Raw genomic sequence first — 14,912 nt, forward strand, 5'->3', positions numbered from 1 at the left:
GATTTAGGAAAGCTGGCTGATATGCAGATATCACTGGGATACACCAGGCTGTCTCAACACTCCCCCTCAAGTTGGTACGAAGAGATTGAACCAGCCCTACTTGTCAAGAGCACGAATGAATTTTTCTTTGCTAACCGCTTTAGTTAAGACATCTGTAAGTTGATTTTCACTGATAACATGAGGAGTACAAATCGTCTTGGCTTGAACCTTCTCCTTGATAAAATGACAATCAACTTCAATATGTTTAGTTCTTTCATGAAAAACATGATTAGTTGCAATATGGATTGCAGCTTGGTTTTCACAAAATAATGGTATTGTCTTGGCTGACTTGAAACCTAAGTCATTGAGAAAGGATGTTAACCAAATTAGTTGACAAGTTGTGGACGCACGATATTCTGCCTCAACACTAGATCTAACGGCAATGTTTTGCGTTTTACTTTTCCATGTGACCATATTTCCACCAACAAAGCTGCAGAAACTTGTGGTAAATTTTCTATCTGAAGGATTACCAGCCCATTCTACATCACAATAACCAATTATATTTCATGTCCTTTGTCTTTCATCCAGATTCCATGACCAGGGGAAGATTTTAAATATCTTAGAATTCTATTAATGGCCTGCATGTGAGAAGATATGGGGGAAATTAAGTAAATTAATTTCCAACAATTCGCTGATATTTTTCAATATCTTGAAAACGTTCACCATCCTCGATGGAGATCTTGTTGTTTACCTCAACTGGAGTATCCATAGGTTTAGCTCCAATTTTACCAATTTCTCTCAAGAGATATAAGGTATATTTCCATTGTAAAAGAAACAATCCTGTTTTAGAATAAACAACTTCTATACCAAGGAAATACCTTAATTTTCCTAAATCTTTAATATAAAAAACACGGCTGAGATATTTCTTTAGTTGATCGATCCCTTGTATGTGGCTTCCAGTGACTATAATGTCATCAACATATACCAATACAATAACAATTCTAGCAGAATTCCTTTTAATAAACATAGAAGAATCAGCAGCGCTTCTAGTAAAATCATTATTTAATAAGTGACTGCTTAACTTTGCATACCAGGGCCTAGGAGATTGTTTTAAGCCATATATTGCTTTGTTTAGTTTGCATACAAGATCTGAATTTTTTCTAGGGTGTTCATAAGGTATTTCCATATGCACCTCTTCTTCTAAATCACCTTGAAGAAAATCATTTTTAACATCGAGTTGGAACAAGGGCCAATTTTGATTTGTAGCAATTGAAAGAAGAACTCTAACATGGTTCATTTTGGCCACAGGTGCGAAAGTTTCTTTATAGCCACCATAAGTTTGTGTAAACCTTTTTGCAACCAACCTAGCTTTATGCCTCTCAATTGTACCATCACTATTGTACTTGATTTTTTAATCCCATTTATTTCCAACCTTCTTTCCTTTAGGTAACTTGACAAGTTCCCAAGTATGGTTCTTGTCAAGGGCCTGAAGTTCTTCTTCCATAGCCTTTTTCCAAACTGACTTAGAAATAGCATCTTGGAAGTTATCCGGTTCCATATTAGAAGAAACATGGTTAAGATAAGAAAAGTAATTTTGAGAGACATGAGAGGAATCAACAAATTGTTCAATAGGATAGGTGGAAGCATTATAGGTATAAAAATCATGAAACTTACTTGAGAGACGAGTGGTATGTGGAGGTCGACTAATGCAACGGGGGGCCACAGGAGAATCGATTTGGTGAGGTTCAGCTTGAGGTTCTTCTTCATGAAGAACTTCAACTACTTCTCCTCCATTCTCATTTTCATCATTTTTATCAATATCAAAATTATCAACAGTGATGTTGGGCATAACCATATGTATCTCCCCCTGAGCCAAATTTTCCGTAGTGGGAACAAAATATGGTTCATTTTCTCGGAAAACAACATCACGAGAAATGATAACATGTTGGTTGATCGGATCATTGCATATATATTCCTTTTGAGTGGGACAATATCCGATGAAGACACATTTTTTTGCTTTAGCACTTAATTTATCAACTTTTTGATTGTGCACAAACAGACACATCCAAATATTTTCAGATGAGTCAAAGAAGTCTACGTTCCTTCTAGAACTTCCATAGTAGATCTATTTTTCAAAAGTTTTCTTGGCCATCTATTGATTAAGTAACACGCTGTTAAAACAGCGTCTCCCCAAAAATGTTTTGGCATATTACTCTGAAACATCAGAGCCCAAGTGACATCAGGTAAATGGCGATTCTTGCGTTCGGCAATCCCATTTTGCTGGGGAGTTCCAATGCAAGAGGTTTGGTAAATAATTTATTTTTCTTTAAGACAAGTAGAAAATTGTTGTTCACGTACTCTATCCCATTGTCAGATTGCAACACTTTAATTTTGAGTTTCAATCATTTTAAAGAACTCTTGAAAAGTGGGAAAAACTTGATCTTTTGAATGGAGTAAATATACCCAAACGGTCTTTGAAAAATCATCAATATATGTCACAAAATATCGATGTCCACGAGTAGACTTAATTGGAGTAGGTCCCCAAACATCAGTGTGCATTAAATTAAAGGGAACTAGAGATGTTCGAGTAGAACTTCTAAAAGGTAAACGAGTGTGTTTCGAGTACCGACAAATATAACAGTCCATAGAGTGCAAATGCAATGAAGAAAAAACACAACAAAGAATTTTCTCAGAGGGATGACCGAATCTCATATGCCATTTGCTACTCTTTGTTACGTTCTTCTCTTTAGAAGTGACTAAGGGCTTTTGTGGTAGAATCCAAAATGTAAAGCCCACCAGCTTCCCCTCACCAATCTTCCTCCTCGTGATCCGGTCTTGGAACAACACATTTGAAGGAGAAAAGATAACATCACAGTTGTGATTTTGGGTGATTTTACTAACAGATAACAAATTAGAGGAAAAAAAACGTAAATAAAGAACATCAGAGGCAGATGAGCAACTAAAAAATTTGGTTTTTCTATTTCCTTCAACATGAATGGTAATTCCATATGCTATTGTGACAGGATTCCCTTTCATATTTTTACCAAGATTTAAAAGCAGATTAGCAGTCCCAGTCATACGATCAGTAGCACCAAAATCAATAACCATCGATGTTGGCGTTTGGGAAAAAAAAGAAACGGATTTACCTGGTTCATGGTTAGGAGTCTCAGAATTGGAAGCAATCGAAGCTATGTGAAAATTCTGAAACATTTGGGCTAACTTCTCAAGTGTTTGATGAACATCATTGTTGGCTATTTGAGTAGAGTTTTTGTTTTTTACTTGCATTTTTTCTCTTCCTTTTTCAGGGTGAAGTTTCCAGCAATTTTCTATGGGATGGCCTTCCTTCTTACATTCAGGACAATAAGGTCTTCCAGTACCTCAGTTTTTGCCATGACCACACCCTGGTTTAAAGTAAAGGCTTTTCCAGAGCTATGATCTATTTCACTTTGAAGAGCCGACCTATCAAATTGCTCTTGATGATTTTTACCACTTCCAATCATAGCCTGACGCCTAGATTCTTCTCTATTAATAATGGAGTAAACAGAATCAAAGTCAGGCATTTTTTTAGACAGTAAGATTTGGCTTCTCAAAGCCTCATGTTCAGGTCCAAGAGCAGACAACAAGACAAATGTCTTTTCTTGATCTTATCTAGTTTCAAGTGTTTTCAGATTAGTAGTGGTGGGCAAATAATAATCCAATTGATCAAATATATCGGAGACAACGCCAATTAGCTCACTAAAAGTTTGATCACCCAACTTCAAATTCATAATTTCTTGTTTAATTTGATAAACTTTTACGGCATTATTTATACCTCCATACATTGTTTGGGCTTTAGTTCAGACCGTGGCAACCGTGGTGCAAAACTGAAATCCAGAAGCAATTTTGCGATCCATAGAATTCAAAAGCCAACTTCTTACCAAATCATTGTTAGTATCCCACTCCTCATATTTTGGATCAGCATTTAGAGGGGCCTTTTTAGTTCCAGTTATGTATCACAATTTTCCTTTTCCACTAATAAATAATTTGGCAGAGTTTACCCAAAAAATATAATTAACCCCTCCCTTTAGTAATTCAATAGTTATTCTAAGGTTGGGATTTGCCTCATTATTGTTGGAATTTTCAGCCATGAGAACAAATACAATGGTTAAAAAAAAAAAGAACAAAGAAAGTCCTTACCGAGCCAAGCCGAAAAAAAGAATACTCGAAAAACCAAGAGGTTCAAGACCCTGTAGTTATTGAAGCTGGTGAAGTGCACATGATAGCCCACAAAATCTTTTAATAAGAATATTGCCTTCTTGAAATAATGTGGTCTCAAGGGTCCACCACAAACTTATGAGAAAAGAGACCACATGCTTAATAGAAGAGTGTAGATCTGAGAAAAGAAACCACTAGAGAAAAAGATTGACTGATAACAAAAACCAAAAAATTCATAGAGCCAACGTCTGAGAGAAAGTGTAGATTTGCTTTCACCTTGCCGGAACACTATCGGCACCCCAAGAAACTTGCCAGAAAAATAGCCGGCAATCAAAAACTCACCGAAAAATTATCGACAACCTGCCGGAAAACTGTCGGCCCTTATGGCCAGAAATCGAGTGGATATCATCTCCCTCAAGCCCTGCGTTCTCACCATTGTTGAAGATGACTACACAGAGGAGCTAGCAATTGCCCATATCAGAAGGTTCCTACACCACCTCCTTTGGCTCTTTTCTGCAAAAAATCACAGTGACCCAAGAAACCAAGGAATCCAAAAGGAAGTCATGGCCAATGGTACCAGTGCCCTTCTTCTCTCTCTAAAAATTGTTTTTACAATTGAACAAGATATCATTGAAGGGTCAATGCAGTTTAGAATCAAGATTGATATGAAAAATCTGTGCCTTCGCCAAAAACTAGAGTAAGGCATAACAAATCTGGTGAACCAGGACAAGGCTTATCAGGCCAATATATTGATGGCTGCAAGACGCAGCGTGATGGAATTTGGAGAAGCAAATTGTTGCAGGGTAGAGAGAGAAAGACATGGTGAAGATATTTGGACCATAAAAACGCCCAAAAAAGTTATTGAGATCTTTCAAAACAATCAACCGAAATAAGACAATAAAATTTCAGTCAAAGAAAATGAAATGGCGAAGTGGTACACAATATCAACCTGATAGACCGAATCCTTGCTCTGATACCATGTTAAGAGTATGGGAGAGAAAACGAGCACACAAGAGTTTATGCAGTTTGGCCAAATGGGCTTACATCCACGAAGGGAGAATTAATCTGTATTATTATGGCCCTTCTATTGCTCATTTGCATAGGTATATAGAATTGTACATGATAACATTATATTTTGAAGATTCCACAATAGAAAACAGTGACCAGCCTGATTAAGGGAAATCAACATGACTTAGGAACGTTGGCTGATATGCAGATATCACTGGGATACACTAGGCAGTCTCAACAATTTCTCTCTCTTAAATGCGGTTATTTTTATAGGTGTTGTTTACCGGTAAATTTTATACTGCATCTGGTGGTATCAGAGCCTAGACACTTGTGTGATCGTGTGCTCTTGGCAAGACATCGTGGTTCGTGGACATCCAAGAAAACAAGGTGCCACGAATGAGCTGATTCAGCGAGAGTGGGACCTCCATACGATAGAGTTCGAAAATTTGAGAAGGCAAGTAGAAGAACTTACCCAACGCTTGGCGCAAAATACAGCCCCGACACACTATGATGATGATAGTGAGTCGGAAGCTACTTTCGAGAATCTATTTGATGTGCACGCTCCGCGTTGAAAGCCCCACGTTCAGGGTAACAAATCTTGGGATCTTGGTATTAAGGTTTATCTATCAGAGTTTTCAAGAGGATTGCAAGTGCAAGAATTTCTTGATTGGATTGATTCGATTGAGTGCATCTTCGAATATAAAGAGGTGAACAATGATAGGAAGATTAAGCTTGTAGCTATTAAGCTTAAGGGTCGTCCATCAGCAGGGTGGGGACAATTGAAAAAAAGTTGGGAAAGGTAGGAAAAATGAAATATCTCTTGTTGGGAAACGATGAAAAAAGCGTTAAGGGAGCAGTTCTTACCCTTTAACTATACTTAGATGATGTTTCAACAACTTCTTACCCTTTGTCAAGGAGGAGGTCCGTTGATGTTTATATTGAGGAGTTCTATCAACTAGTTGCATGGAACAACTTGTCTGAGACTGAAAAGCAACAAGTTGCCTGATATATTGCGGGATTACGCCAATCAATTCAGGATGTCCATACTCATTATGGACTGTATCGGAAGCCTATCAACGAGCTTTAACAGTAGAGAAGCAACAGTCTAGGGGCAGGGCTAGTATTGCCACGAGAGGAGATTTGGATATCCGAATAGGCCAGTTTCAAGATCGTGGTGGTAGGCTTGAAGATGCATCATCTGGGGGTTGTAAAGATGTCATTGCAGCACCTATTCATCGCCATAATACTGCTGGTCTAGGTTCTAGAGGTCAGGGCAGTAGCTCAACTCTCTATTGTTTCAAGTGAGGGGAGGCGGATCACAAGGCTGGAAACTGTAGGAAGTCGAATAGTCATCATGATAAAAGCAAGCAATTCATGATTGTGGATGAGAACCTAGATGATGCTTATAAGTATGATGGTGATCCAGTTTATGATGACGAGCCATATGAGGATGATCTTGTCTACAGAGATGTTGGAGGGTCCTTGGTTATTCGAAAGAGCCTACTAACGTCTAAGTAAGAAACCCAGGAGGATTTGTTGAGGACCAATATTTTTCACACCACCTGTACCATTGGAGGCAATGTGTGCAAGCTTATTATTGATAGTGGGAGTTGTGAGAATGTAAATTCACAAGATGCGGTTACAAAGATCAAGCTTGGAAATGTGAAGTGTCCCCAACCATACAAACTTACTTGGTTCAAAAAACATAATGAGGTACAAGTAGAAAGTAGATGCCATGTTCCTTTTCCAGTGAAAAGAAATATTGTGTTGATGCATGGTGTAATGTGGTTTTCATGGATGCATGTCATCTATTATTGGGTAGACCATGGCAATATGACTGCAGAGCTATACATGACGGGAGGAAGAAGACATATACTATTTTAAAAGATAGTAATAAAACTGTGTTAGCTCCCATGAAAAAGGAAAGTACATCTAAGCCTAAACCAGGGGAGGGTATGGAGGAGGTTCAGGAGGCTGGGTTAATGTTTGCTTTAGTGGCTCATGCGGAGGATTTAGATTCTGTTATTCCAAAGGAGGTCTAGCCTATCGAATTTGTAACGAAGGAAAAAGGGAAGTACTGAAAGGAGAATCCATAAGTAAGGTTAGATTAGCCATTCAACGTTCTCAGCTCGAAGATGTTAGGGGTGAGCATAAACAATACGATGAACCATTCCTCAAGGTTTTATCAGTTTCAGTGCATGATCGTTGTCGTTTGAATAGTGTTGTAACCCAAAGGTTTCAGGATGGTGTTTACAACATTCGGATCGAAGAAGGTGGAGGGAATAATACAGCTTTCATCTTAGTGCAACATAAAACTCAAGGATGAGTTTTTTCAAACCAGAAAAGAACGATGCAGATTAAAATCTGGTGGCTACAAATTCTAATTTTAGTTTTTGTTAATTTTATTTTTAGATATTGAGTAGACTTTTTATTTATTTTATTAGGATCAATTTTTAGTAGGGATTTATTTTTGGTTAATTATATAAAAATCTATATTTTTAGGACGTACGTGTTTTATTTAAATTTTGAAAGAGTCCATTTTTGCTATATAGGAATTTCTATTAGATGGGCTTTAATTTGGGTAGGTACGTAGATGGACGTATCTAAGACAGATTTGTTTTTAATTACTTATCATTTTGGATATTTAGTAAGAAGTATATTTTAGTTTCCTATTTTGCAGGAATATTGTCTTTTCGGTATATACGTTTTAGATTTAGTAAGGAGATATTTTAGGAGGTCTAGAATGATAAGTACGTATTTAGGCAGGGTTAAGTCCGTGTTTAGGAAGGTTGCTTTTGTAGCTTGCGTCTTAAAAAGGAGATAAGGAAGCTATCTTAATAGAAGACAAGGACATGCAAAATATCAACAGAAGATCAAGAGCGTGTTTGAAGGGAAGTCTTTTTTGAGAAAGGAAGCAAGTTGGTATAAAAAGGAGGAACGACCATTGTAATTGGGGCAGTTTTAAATGTCTAGATATGTTTTCATGGAGAAATAGGCTTCCTAGATGTTTGTTTTCATCAACATGAAAATTTTCCTCCACTCTTTATAAATAGCATTGTTCATCGAGGCTACTTGGGCATCAAACACAACCCATGAATTTTTTTTTCAAATTTAGGGGGATACTTCAAAAAATAATATATGAACAAATTCAAAACTAAAAATTTGTTTCTGGGCAGTGCCCCAGTTTCTCTTTCCTTGGAACCATTAAGTTCAGTTTTTATTTATTTATTTCATTAGGACATTCACTAGGGTGAAGTGGACGTGTGTGCATAAATGTCCCAACAAAAAAATAGTTTTTTGAGGCTACCCCAATTGTAAAGTATTAGCCTAAAGGCTAATGTAACCAACCCAAACCCCCCGGTGGCCCCCGCCACTACACCGAAACCCCCCACCAAAAGGAAAATAAACAATCAACCCACTAATAAAGAAAGAAAGAAAGAAACACCACACACATACACACACACAAAAAAGTGATAACTAGGAACCGTTATAATTATATATAGGAGAGTCTGAGGTGAGCTCGCTAGCTGACTATTATAGTAAAAACCCAACGACCTAGATTGAATCTGAGCCAATTCAATGGTCATGATTGCATTTGTATTTGAAATTTAATTTTTCTTACAAATCCAATTCACTTGAAATTTTGTGCGTCTACTGTTGAAAAATACATGAAATTAATATAAATATAAAAAATAATTTATACTAAATAAATTTATCAAAATATCCCTGAAATTTATAAGAGTATTTAGGTAGATTTATTTTTTATGAATAGTATTTTAATATTTTTATGATAAGACTAGACGTTTTAAATTTCAAGTAATTTGAATGTGTAGAGAAAAGATTAAAATTCAAATGTAGAATACAATTACGACCATCAGAACGGCCCATATTCAATATAGGCTGTTGGACTTACAAGATTCTATCAACTAGTGAGAATAAGGAAATCAAGAGAGAGATGCACACCTTATGTCTTCAAATATGAGAGAGAAACAATGTGCAGCACAAGTTTTCAGGTAAGAGGAGAGCGTTATGACATAGGTAAGACCAACAGTTTAAAAAACAGATCGGTGCCTCGGATCGAGCACCTCAAAAACCCATCCGGATCGATGAAGCGACGACTCGGATCGGGAATCGGCCAAATCGGTTGGGTTAAGCCCTAAAAAAAATCCGAAAAAATTATTACAATTCATTATAAATATTGTTTTCTACGAATCCAATAAGAAATGGGGGTACTCCATTAAGAATTTTATTTTTTTGCATGAAAATGCGAATATTAATATGTTCTTTCCCTGCATGAACTACTGTTTACCATTTAATTTATAGCACACAAAAGGATAAGCATAGAATTATCATGGATTAAGTACATCATCATACGTGGAGTACAATTAAGCATACAATTCGTAAAATACAACCTAAAAATAAAATGACAGATGACATCGTTATTCGTCTTGGTCACGTTGGTGCCATTGATTGAATTCGCGTGACAATTTATTGACTCGATCTAAAAACGAATCATCCATATTAGTGGGCACCTGACTATACCCAAATCGCTGAGTGTTAGTGTTTTGTTATGCTCCTAATCTAAAATCCCCGAAGTTTGTTCATTCTTCATGCTTACCTATATTATATAGTCATTCAAGATAATATAATTATAAAATATGTATTAAGAATATGCATAAGTTTTATATATCAACATCCATGTTTTTGTATTAAAAATTTAACAATAACATAGAAAATACAACTTAATTTAATCACTAGTTTTCATGATAGCGCCATCTAGCCTACTCAAAGCCTCTTTTAAAATTAGTTTCTAGCAAGTATGTAACAATATGTGGGCACAATCCCAACTTAATTAAAATGAGCACAAATAGTCGTACATCTCAATTAAAAAAATGCAAGATAATATAATTAAAAATGCAAGCTCCAAACATGCCTAAAACTCAATTATCAAGAATATATATATAATTTATGTATCAACATATATTTTTTGGCATTAAAAATTTAACAATAAAATTGAAAAATGCAAGATAATATAATTATCATACATGCCACAATTTTTTTACAATGATATTCATATATTTAATAACAAGAATATACATACATGCCACAAATAATATTTACAATGATATAGTCATTCAAGATAATATAATGAAAAACTATTTATCTATTATATACATACATTTTATGCATTAAAAATAAAAAGTACAATTTAACAATAAAAATAAAAATAAAAATTGTATTAAAAATTTAACATGTATTTTTTTGCATCAATAATCTATCAACATACAATTTTTTGCATTAAATTTTAACAATAAAAAGTAAAAATACTGTTTAATTCCTCAGGATAATCAAAACCTGGTACCAATTTTCACAATTTTTCAGAAAATTACGATTTTTCAAAAAAATCAATCATCAAAATTTAAATTTTAAAAAAACGCAACCACAACTCCTCTTCATCCAAAATCGATCAATAAAAATTGCTTAATCCGGCAAATTACATCCAAAATCAATTGAAGAATAATATTACCTTTAAAAGTTCTCTGAAATAATTCGCAGTAGTGCTTCAAATCGTCTCATATTTATAGTTTGTTGGGAAAAAAAAACCCCAACTATTATTCACAAAACCGTGACTCAAAATAAAATATCTACTAGAAATCGACCAAAAAAATGGAAAATAAGATACAAATATTTCTGAATAACATCATAAAGAATTAAACCCCATGATATGAACACAAAATTTGCAAAAAACTTATCGAAATCAATTAAATGGCGGAAAATACATGTTTTTCTGAAACCGACTTTTGAAATCCAAACTTCACTTCTAATAGACCAAAATCAACAAAAAAAGGTATACAATTTCTTATGAATAACACAATCACGACTAATTTCCCTCTGATTTCATAAAAAATAGTGACCTATTTCTTCTGTAATCCAATGAATGGTGGAAAAAAAAAAAAAAGAAGCCGTAGATCCAACCTGATAACAGTGATTCGAATTCAAAAATCTACCTCAAATCGAACAAAATAGATCAAATTAGATACATTTCATGATAAATAACACTATAAGGAATCAAAACCATATACTATGAACAAATTATTTGCTAAAACTTGAATACAATCGACTAAATGGCGGAAAACGTAAGTTCTTACCTGTTTTTCTGCAGCCGTGACTTCAAACCCAAATCTGAATTGTAATCGACCAAAATAATCACAAATTATGAATAATTTATTTTTAATAACACTCTTAAGATTAATAACCCTCTGATTTTATAAAAAATAATGCCCTATTTTGCTTTAAATCTAAGAAATGGCAGAAACCTAATAAAAAACCCTTGTTTTTCACAAATCCGATGATTTGTGATTGAAATTGAAGCTTTCAGCTCTAATATATCGAATAATAAGGCTACAAAGTTAAAGATAAAAGCTAAAATATTCGATTCAAAGACCGAAAAAGCAAAAAAAAATAAAATAAAAAAAAGCCAAATTTTGATGATTCACATAGTTTTTTACTGTTCACTTGTGTCTGTACAGTGACTCGAGCGATTCACTATTCAGAATCGCCCAGTTCTCTCTACACACGGGCGGTTCTGAGTATTTTGCTGGAACAGGTATGGGGGTGCCGATTCCCGAGTCGAACCGAACGAGTCCGGTGACTCACCGAGTTTTCAAACACTGAGTAGGACTAATAATGGGCCAAGTAGCTGAGCCCCACCCAGCGCTTGAAAATTAGGACTTGTACTACATAATGTCACTTGAGAGCCGGGTGGACCAGCTATCTTTTCTTTTCTTTAACTGGTTAGTAAATTATGCTTGGTCCGGTCCGGACAAGACCGTGCTCATGCTGGCCCCATAGGCAGCCGGGCGAGGTCCGATCGTGCACGTTACCAGGCTTAGAGACAGGTGTGGTTGTGTTAACTCGTATAGAAGGTTCCTTCAAAAGCAAACGCGTAGTGAAGGATAAAAGATGTATATGAAGTGGTCAAAAGTGATGGAGAAATAGGTACAAAGTGTGAATTGATGGCGTCAACTTTCATCTTACACCTAGCAAGCGCAACCACCAGCCCAAGAATGAGGGCTCTAAGTCGTTGTTAGGGTTTGAATTCTGAACTCACCATTAGAAAGAAGAATAATTTTATGGTAGCACGTGTATTGAAAAATGTCCTATGCCCAACAAATCAACCGTCCCTTCCTCTTGCCAAATTTCTCAAGCATCATGACCCATGAAGCACGTGACATCCTTCAATATATGATAGAAATTTTTGAAGATTATGAACTTGTCTTCGCAGGGTGGCAACAGGGCGGGCCAGCAATGGCCCTTGTCCCTATAAGGCCGGCCCAAGCCTAGCCCTAGCCCTATCCCTATCCCTATCCCAGGCTTTATTAGGGTCGGGCTGGGCCACGCAGGGCCTAAAACAAATGAAGAATTAACCAAAAAAAAAAAAAGAGGGCAGGGCCGCCCGGTCCATTCCCTGCCCGTGTCTTCAATTTGAGGTCATCATATACATCTTTCTACAAGGATTGAATTGGTTTGGAAGAAAAGATCCATGTGAAATTTTTAACTACTCACTGACTTAATTAAGCACAACCGTAACCCACTTGACTTAGGCAACCATCTCTAATGGCTCTATATAATGCCCGCTATCCTTGTAGCTCCATATACCAAGACTGAGGAGGTGGTCTTATTCTATTTAATTAGCTTGATCAGATTTAAAAAAAAAAAATGAACTTGATAATTGTTTTCGTTGCTCTTTCTATGATAGCCTCACTGGGGTTAGCATCCGATCCTAGTCGCTTGCAGGATTTCTGTGTCGCAGACAACTACAGTAAAGGTACTCCTCTTACCAGATATTTTACTTAATTTTTACATTGAAGAAGAATCGAAGGCTTAGTGCACAGCTAAGGCTTGAAGCCTACACTTTTTCGATTACAACATGCTAATCACATTTTTCTCTTTGCTCTCCCATGCAGTGTTTGTGAATGGCAAGGTTTGCAAAGACCCGATGTTGGCGACAGCAAATGACTTCTTCTGCGACGGACTTGACAAGCTTGGCAACACGAGCAATCCTTTGGGTTCAAAGGTCACCCAAGTGAATGTAATGCAAATTCCTGGGCTCAACACTCTCGGTATCTCCTTGGCACGTATAGACTTCGCTCCTGGTGGCCAAAATCCTCCCCACACACACCCACGTGCCACTGAGATCCTCACCGTCTTACAAGGGACCCTCTATGTCGGCTTCGTGACCAGCAATCCTGAAAACCGTTTGATAAGTAAGACACTGAATAAGGGAGATGTGTTTGTGTTTCCTGAGGGCCTTATTCACTTCCAGCAAAATGTGGGGTATGGCAATTCTGTGGCCATTGCAGGCTTGAGCAGCCAGAATCCAGGGGTCATTACCATTGCTAAGGCCGTGTTTGGAGCCGACCCACCTATCTCTGATGCTGTTCTTGCAAAGGCCTTCCAAATTGATAAACAACTGGTTGATAAACTCCAAGCCAGCTTCTGGATGGATAATAACTAAAACATCAAGGTCGTGGGGCCCTCATTACTATTTGAGAGATGTTACCCCTGGGGATGAATGTATTGAACATAGGGTAGCTGTTATTTTTATCTTCTTTTTAATATTTTGATTTACTGTGGAGTGTGGACTACTATGTTACAATAAAATTGGTCTATGAAATAAAGTATATCACTTTGGAGACACGTTTCGATTACACCAAATAAAGTATGTTACTTATGATTTTCGAATAATAAAAATTACGGTTATCTATCTATCATAGTCTTGCAAAGGTGGGGAATTTTCGCTTGGGTTTCCAATTTGAGTTTCATGGAAATAACTTTTGTTTGGGACCTAAGGGCCCTTTTGGGTCCATGTCTATCTATTTGAGATATTTATGGTAATCCTTTTTAAGTTATCAATATTTAAGAGATTCCTCATATAGTTAGATTTTAACATTTATACCAGTTTTCTCAAAATGTTTTACTTTTTCACAAATTACCTCTACTTCAGACCCTTCATTACTTTTTTGTTTTCCTCAAACATTTACTTTGGAGCTTCAAAATCTAAAGCTATTTGAAAGGTCGAAAGGTCTAAAGTTGGTTTCGATTCACTTAAATCTCTCTCAAATCAAAATCAAATCTTTATGGTCCGATGCTGATTTACGTTAACCAAAACCTACTCTAAACCTTGATGGTCCAACTTTGATCTTTGGAACAACTACGTAAGTTTATGAGCAAAAAAGAGTTTAAACTCTAGACCGTCGAGGCCCAAAATATGAAGGCCCGAAGTAGGGGTAGTTTGAGTAAAAATAAAGGAATTGAAAAATAAATGGGTACAAAAAGTAAAAATCAAACTTTTTGAAGAGATTTCTCAAAGGGACATTAACTTCAATTTCTCCATTTATATCTAGAAACTTTATTGTTTTAATTGTTTTGTGGAAATATGGCCTCTAGGCCGTTTGGCATATGAATTGGCCAAAAAAAACACTAACCAACTTCTCGCTCGAAACCCTACTTCTACGATAACGCTTCATAATAATACAGATTAATTCTCCCTTCGTGGATGTAGGCCCAATTAGCCGAACCACGTAAATTCTTGTGTGCTTGTTTTCTCTCCCATCCCTTTAACAGAAATAAAAATCGGGAAAATAATCACAAGAAGAAAGAATAAAACGCACGGATACGAGTATTCCGACATGGACCCATAAACACAAGAGAATAAACAACCCTCACAA

The 14,912-nt window shown here is 36.3% G+C and overlaps 1 protein-coding gene across 1 annotated transcript; it reads left to right on the plus strand.

The window, feature by feature from the left end:
• The first annotated feature begins 12,456 nt into the window (after nucleotides 1-12,456).
• LOC148781756 (putative germin-like protein 2-1) lies at nucleotides 12,457-13,879 on the plus strand. Its single transcript, XM_088870806.1, has 2 exons — nucleotides 12,457-13,009; nucleotides 13,149-13,879. Exons 1-2 carry the CDS (start codon nucleotides 12,901-12,903, stop codon nucleotides 13,697-13,699), a joined length of 660 nt encoding a protein of 219 aa, XP_088726932.1. The 5' UTR covers nucleotides 12,457-12,900; the 3' UTR covers nucleotides 13,700-13,879.
• Nucleotides 13,880-14,912: the final 1,033 nt, after the last annotated feature.

Source organism: Amborella trichopoda, chromosome 6 (genome assembly GCF_054954075.1).
Source record: "Amborella trichopoda isolate Santa Cruz 75 chromosome 6, AtrichopodaSantaCruz75HAP2 v2.0, whole genome shotgun sequence".
In the NCBI taxonomy this organism is placed as follows: domain Eukaryota; kingdom Viridiplantae; phylum Streptophyta; class Magnoliopsida; order Amborellales; family Amborellaceae; genus Amborella; species Amborella trichopoda.

Coding starts and splice junctions, on each gene's coding strand:
- LOC148781756 (XM_088870806.1), top strand. CDS start 12,901: ATGAACTTGATAATTGTTTTCGTTGCTCTTTCTATGATAGCCTCACTG. Junction 13,010..13,148: donor CGCAGACAACTACAGTAAAG/GTACTCCTCTTA, acceptor TCTCCCATGCAG/TGTTTGTGAATGGCAAGGTT.